The 7,408-nt window shown below is 32.9% G+C and overlaps 1 protein-coding gene across 1 annotated transcript; it reads right to left on the bottom strand.

Moving 5' to 3' along the window:
• Positions 1–683: 683 nt before the first annotated feature.
• Positions 684–6,480, bottom strand: HELRODRAFT_160577 (hypothetical protein; the record flags this gene model as incomplete). The annotated part of the gene is made up of 6 exons (XM_009017526.1): positions 684–787; positions 2,431–2,564; positions 3,306–3,329; positions 3,534–3,740; positions 6,034–6,151; positions 6,366–6,480. 6 exons carry the CDS (start codon positions 6,478–6,480, stop codon positions 684–686), a joined length of 702 nt encoding a protein of 233 aa, XP_009015774.1.
• Positions 6,481–7,408: the final 928 nt, after the last annotated feature.

Raw genomic sequence — 7,408 nt, 5'->3', positions numbered from 1 at the left:
CCTTCTTTCTAAGATTTCAAATTTTTAGTCCCACCCACCCAATTTTTTTTCTATTTGTTATTTTAAATTTTTAAAAGCCAGAGCTACATTTATAAGTATACTATCGACGTTGACTATGTTTGTTAATGCTACACTAAATTTTATCATACAGTTTTTTGTTTTTTATAAATAAAATGAAATAATCTTTATTCATAAAATAAATGTAAGAGAAATCATAATTCTGCTTGCTTCCATATCATGATGAAAGCAAGCAGAATAAGCAGATTGTTATTATTGCTGTCGTTGCTGTCGGTGTTTATAACACTCGATCGTTAAAGACGGGTTTGACTATAAACCTTTGGTTGTACTGTACACATTTCCAGTGAACAAGTTCGCAGCATGAAACCCCGCTGCTTATTGATCCTCGGTGCAAACGTAATCACTTTCAACTTCCATACTTGTATAGCATCACTGCTTCGAATAAAATAAGAATTAAATTTTCTAAACTTTTTAAAATTTCAAGTACATAGCGAAGAAATTTTCTTTAATTTAAACTTTGCAATGCCGGATGCTGCGAACGAAAATTAAATTTTTTAAGTTCGTTTTAGAATTTTTCGATTTATTTATTTTTGTTCTTCACTAAGTTATTTGCACTTGGCAGTTCTTAAAATCTTTTCTCGAGTTTCATTCATTCATTTGTATTTTTAATTTTCTATCGATTTAAGGAAACATTTGTAGATGCATTTGTGCCGTCGCGTAAGTACGTTCAGAAATAAAATTGAATAAGTTTTCATGCCACATTTTATTGCTGACGGTTTGTTTGCCAAAAGTTTAAAACAAAACATTTGGTGCTGGTTTGATTGTGATGATTTTTTAAAAAAACACACGTTATCTGTTCATGGTAATGTTGTTATATGCCTGTCTCAGATCTGCTTGAGCATACACCATATCCTACCTGTTTTTCATCTTCGCTATTACAATTAAATAAAAATTATTATCTCTAAAAATTTGTAAGATGAACTTATTGAAATAAAAGTTTTATCAGTTATTCTCATTCTAATTTTTGGGGAAATTGAATAAAGAGACACGTGATCTATTTTGTTTCATCAATGAAAACATTTGGCGTTATCGAAATACATTTTTTAAAAATTGTCTTGCATAAAGTTATCATTACGGTAGAACGAAAAAGAATATCTTTATAGAATACGTTAAGCTTACCTATTTATACAGAAAATGGCCAATGTTGAAATCACCGTAAAGGATTGCGCTGCGAAATTATTCGTGCGACGACGGGGCCGTCTTATTGAGAAACATCATTTCGTTTAATTAATTCGATAGAAGAAACGAGGCGAGGTTCGCGTGAGCCAGCAAAAATGACGACGCCGTGCATTGGCTACAGCAAATTATTTCATTATTATTATTATTTGTATTATTTTTGTTCTTTTCATTACTATTGCCTCCATCTACCACTACTACCAGTTCTCTTTTACTACTACCAAAACTAGCGCTGCGTTTGGGGTAGACGTGTACAAGTCTCCGCCATGTTTTCTGGATGTGAGCCGTTGGTTTTGGATATTCAAAGTTTGAGATTATTGTAAGACTTTAGCTAGCTGGTAGATTGTTAAATTCCATTTCACGATAATTAACGAAAACTCGGGATAACAAGGATGAAAACGTGTATATATATAACAGCCTCATGTTATAAAAACAGACTAGTAGTTCTATCTGATTGATATTCGCCATAAACCGGACCATAAAATGAAATGTGATTCTTGCTTATTTAACTGGACAAAAAAACTCACTGAGTAAATATTTAAATTTAACTTATTGAAATGATTTTTTTAAAATTAATTTCAAAATAAAAATTTATCGAAATTTCAAGGTATGAAATTGCCTTTCATCTCAGTGCGAATCACAAAAATGACATAATTACCAACTCTACCATACATTCATAAATAATACCAGTAAGGAATATACGCGTTATATTTTGCTCCTCTAGCTAAAAATTACTCCAAAAAATAATTGCAGATATCATTATTTGCAGCATTATTTGGGCTAAAATTAAAAAATAAGATTAAACTCCTGAAATGTACAAATTAACCAAATACAAATTTTAATGGCAAAGTAGCGATCGCACGGTTGATGAAAATTAAATACCAGGTTTAAAATGCCTAAAAATGTGTTGCATTATTTTTTTGAAAACATTGGCACTAACAATTATTTATAATAAAAGTGCATTTTATAATAAAATTAGCAAAATAGTGTAAAGATATAGTAAAAATGAAATCAAGTAAAAATAACATCATTGTGATAAGTGGTTTGGTTTGAAACTATAAAGAGATAAACGTTTGGGAAAGCATTAAGTGATGAATAAGAAAGATGGGGAGAGATGGGGAAAATTAATAAGAGAGGAAGTAAAAAAATACAAAAAAAGAGAGAGAAAGTACCAACCAAGTAGACAGCCCTTGAGCTGTAGCGCAGGTTGTTTCATCTTGAGGACCAGGGACCTCTCAAATTTGGCCGCCTCTTCTCCACAGAGGTCGGTCGTTGAGGCAACTACGCACCGCAAGAAATCGTTTTCTAATCTGAATTAAAATAATTTATGCTGTTAGTGGGGCTGATGATGCTAATGATGACGAATATGATGATGCTGATTGTGGTGGTGTTCACACTTATTATGTTAATGATTGAAGAATGAAAATGTTAACGTTTGTATTGGGTCGGTAATTATCATGATGGGAATGAAGATTTCATTGATTTAATGACAATAAATAAATATAATGATAATCAATGTAGTAGCATGTAAAAAACATTTTTGAACGTTGAAAATTTTTTATAAAATATGAATGAACCATGTTGTAATTAATTATTGTTACACAGCGACTGGCATCTAATAAAAATTGCAATCAAAGGGCTATCAATTTTATAAAGTAACACTGACATCTTGTCATTTTGTAGAAAAGCCAAATCAATCACAATCAATCGCTATTTTTCAATAGCTGTCGAACGTTCGGACTTGAGCCTTTGGAAGGCGTTCATTTTTGAGTTGCAAGTCCTACAGCTATTGAAAGTTGGTCCTCAACATCAAATAACGGAATGCAAGTCAGTCAAAAACAAGTTGACAAGCAAAGCAGTAAACAGATGAAAAAAACAAAATAGTGTTATCTGTTCAGATATTTTTAGACAGAAATTTATTTATTCTTTGTGATTGATAGCGATATCAGTTAAATTTCCAAATTTTTTATGTAGTAACCTTTCAACACAAATGGCAACTTAACAGCTATCGACACAAACCTAAAGCTGTTGCTACTCCGCCGATAACTAACTTGATGATAACTCTGGTGAAACTGCTGATAACGAGATTATAGTACCGTCAAAAATTAAATTTATGGCCCAGATTCAATTAACAAAAAATGAATTAAATTTTTTTGGTGTGAACATGGTTAGCCATACATTTCAATTTAGCTGTTTGCATCAAGCTGTTAAAACGAACGCCTGAGCACCATAAACATAATAAGGCAGTAGGAGGAGGAGCACACGCGAACGCAGCCAACTGCAGACAGGTCCAACTGCACGCGCATCTATCTATCTTGCCGACGAAGTCACTGATTAAAACTTTAACCATGTTTATATGCGTGAAACATTTTATCAGCCGGATGAATGGCGCATAAAAAACAGCAATTCTTTTCATCTTACTTACGTAGCCATAATCAAGTCTCAACCAACACAACACTTTGAGGAATTTCTCAATGAACTCATGACTGAATGAGTAAATTATATAGTGAATGAATGAATGAATGTGCGTGAACGAATGCATGCATGTATTTTTGTGCTTTTTCAGAGCGGAGCAATGTATAATTTTTGACGTCTACTGAATATGCATGTACATTTTGAATGACAGTTCAATTTTCATCTTGAAAATTAGTTTTATGCATTGCGTCTTGCACAACGTGCTCTATGGCAAATATTGAACACGAAACAAACATAGGAAGAAAAACATAGGCTGGTTGGTGCAAAAAGAAGCGGAAGCAAACATGCACATACAATTAGAACTTGCACACACAAAAAGTAATAAGCTCGTAAAACACTGGAGGATTACACAGCAGTGAAGGTTTATTTGCATGCATGGATGATCACACGTGCACACATTCACACGCACACGTAACACACCACACATTTTCAGATGAATGTCAAGATTGTGTAAATAGATTGAAATTTGGATGGCTTATTTTTTTGTGTTTATTCAAATAGCAAAGCCTTTTTCGAGTTTCAACAATCAAATTCGCCCAGCATTCACAAAAATATTAATATATAATAAATGGCTTTAAGACACGCTATTATTAAATTAAATGTTCTGATTATAAATAAAAAGATTTCAGTACAATTTAGTGCGTTTTCATATGATAAAACGTTGAGCAGACATGTAGAGGCATGGAAATTAATGAGGAGCATAAAGGAACCAGTGCAAGGCGTTGAATCAGTCTGGCGACATACGAACGAACATACATGACTGACTGACTGAGTAATGATCGACTGATCGATGCACAGCACATTCAACGATGCCCATAAACAAGCAGTTAACAAGCTTGTGCGAGCGCTTTATTTAAACATAAACATGGTAGCCATAATAAACCCACGTTACAAACAGTGACATACTTGATACAAAACTATTCAAACGACACCACAGCGCGAGCACTCATTCCAACTTGGGTGATGCGAAACCAACACATTTATTGCACGTGTAAACATTCCACGTATACAAACTTTCATGCGTAAAAAACGACGCCGAGCCTTTCACGTTAACGGATTCTCTCTCTCCCTTTCTTTCTCTTTTTCTCTTTTTTTCTCTCTTTCTCTTTCTTTCTCTCCTTTCTCTCGCTCTCGCAAACACACGCACAAATAGAAACACAAACAATGCACAAGCACCTGTGCGCGCACAATTATGTATGTATGGTATAAATCTACTGTCTCGACTGAAACTTTATTACCAGGACAGCGTTAAGTATTAGAAATCTTGAAATGTTGTGCCTCTAGGAAGGATAAAATGATACTTAGCTGGATACATAAATAACCAGCAGAGTGCATCATTTCTTCCTTAAATGATGATATATGTAATGGTGCAACATCATATGATGATTTATAAAAGGAGAACCATCTACGTACCTACGTACAGCCACACATAAAACATTACCTTGGGTGCTAATAGTATGTGTGTGCGTGTGTGGTGTGTTTGTGTGAAATGTTTGTGTGTTTGAAATGTGTGTGCGCAAAATTTGTGTTTGTGTGTGTGTGAAAAATTTGTGTTTATGTGTGTGTGTGTCTGGTTCATCTCTGAACCTTTACGTACAAATACATTTTGATGTGGATTTTTATTTGGAGGGGAATGTTGTCAAGACGGATGTGAGCGTACTCGCAAATGATTTTACTTTTGTGATAAGAAGTATTGCAATCAATGAAAGATGTTTCTGGCTTGGGGGTGGTTGAAACCCATAAGCATACCTTATAGTGCATTATCTAAGTATTGAACTGCGACGCCGTGTGGCTAGCATTAATTTAAATGAAGTTGAGTTGGTTTGATGTGAGGTGACGTTTCCAGCAGGGTACGGCAAAGTGAAATATTTTTTCATTTTAATCATTTTTAACTGGCAAATAAAGTAAAAGTACTTTTATAACGTTAAGTTTATAAGAACATTGAAAAACAGACAATAAACAAAAATTTTAAATGATGAATGGTAAGAAATAAAATTCAAAAATTCTACCAATTTCTTAAATGCACTCACAATTAGTGCATCATCATCATTATTTCAGTAATCAAAAAAATAGCAGAAAAATGTTTCAGCAAATAAAAACAGGCCTTTCAAATCTCACAATCATACAAATTCTTTGATCAATCGTTCAATATCACGCGAGCCACCTGAACGATGCGCAGCAGAAATTTGTTAAGTATTGCCTCGAGACGGCAAAACGATTTCAGAAAATTTGCAAATTTGTTTTTCTCTGAAATTGAGTTAGTTACTTTCGTCTGAAATGATGCAATTGAAACGCGCTACTAACATGCAATGCTGTTCGGAGGAGTGGCTGAACTCTTTGTTCATGTGCAGGGATTTATTGCAGCTTTTCATGAGCAATTCGAATCGTGGTTGTGAGAAACACTTCTGGTACTTGAGGTAATCTGTCGTGGGTTGTTGTTGTTGTAATGTTGCTGTTGTTGTTGTAATGTTGTTGTTTCTGCTGTTGTAAAGTTGTAGTTGTAATGTTGTTGTTGTAAGGTTGTTGTTGTAAAATTTTTGTTGTGAAATTGTTGCCGTTGTAAAGCTGTCTTATATTATGCAACATAAAGTATTAGTAACTGTAATAATAGTCTGTTTTTAGTAAGTAAGAACTACTTTGAAAAGTTAAAAAATGAAAAATCCGTAAAATGTTTTTGCTGATAAAATGTTCAGCAGTCAGCCAAACAGCCAGTCGGCCAACCAGCAGGCACTCAATCAGCAGAAATGACATTGTTTGTTTTTGAGAAAGTTGTTTAAATGTCTTCATTTTCTTTATCAGTGCTTCAAAAGAAATCATTTTGTTTGAAAATTTTTGTTTCCTTCATAGACTGACGTGAGCATATATAAGTAAAACACTTAAACAATTAATGATGATGACTTATTAATAATAATTATAATAACAACAACAATAACAATAATAATAATAACATAAATAATAATAGTTGTAATGAAATGTCAATGAGTATCAATATGCTCATTTCAAAAAAGTACAGAGCGGTGAAGTTTATTCAAATTTATATCATAAATTGTTCCTGTATAATAATAATAATAATAATTATTATTATTACTCCTATTATTGTTTTAAACATTATTATTAATTTTTTTTTCTACTGAATTCCAAATTTGAAATCATTTGAAAATTTGAAATTATTTTAGCAGATTCATTTGAAAGCATTATGTTCTGATGAGAAATACTTGAGAATTTATTGAAAATGTTATTTAGTTCTTCGTCATTTTCTTCAAAACTCTACACTACATACTTAACTAAATAAATTTTCAGATTTCATTCCGTTTCATGATTAATAGAAATCAGTTTTAACTCTAGATGGTTTATTAAAATGAACACAAGATAAAAAAATTATTTAAAAATTTTGTATTGTATGTACTAGTAGATTTTTGCAGAACACAGCAGTGCAGATAAATGAGACAAGAAGCTAAGATGCTTCAATTGGGAGGACAAATCAATGCGTATGAATCATCAACCTTGTTGTTGTTGTGTTGTTGTTGTTGATGTTGTTGCTGTTGTTGTAGATGTTGTTACTGTTGTCGTTGTTGATGTTGTTGTTGATTTGTAGATGTTGTTACTGTTGTTGTTGTTGATGTTGTTTGTGGTTGCTGGTGGTGCTGTTGCTGCTGTGATTGTTGCTGCACTGTATTTT

Source organism: Helobdella robusta, assembly GCF_000326865.2.
Source record: "Helobdella robusta unplaced genomic scaffold HELROscaffold_2, whole genome shotgun sequence".
NCBI lineage: Eukaryota > Metazoa > Annelida > Clitellata > Rhynchobdellida > Glossiphoniidae > Helobdella > Helobdella robusta.
This window is presented reverse-complemented; position numbering and strand designations above follow the sequence as displayed.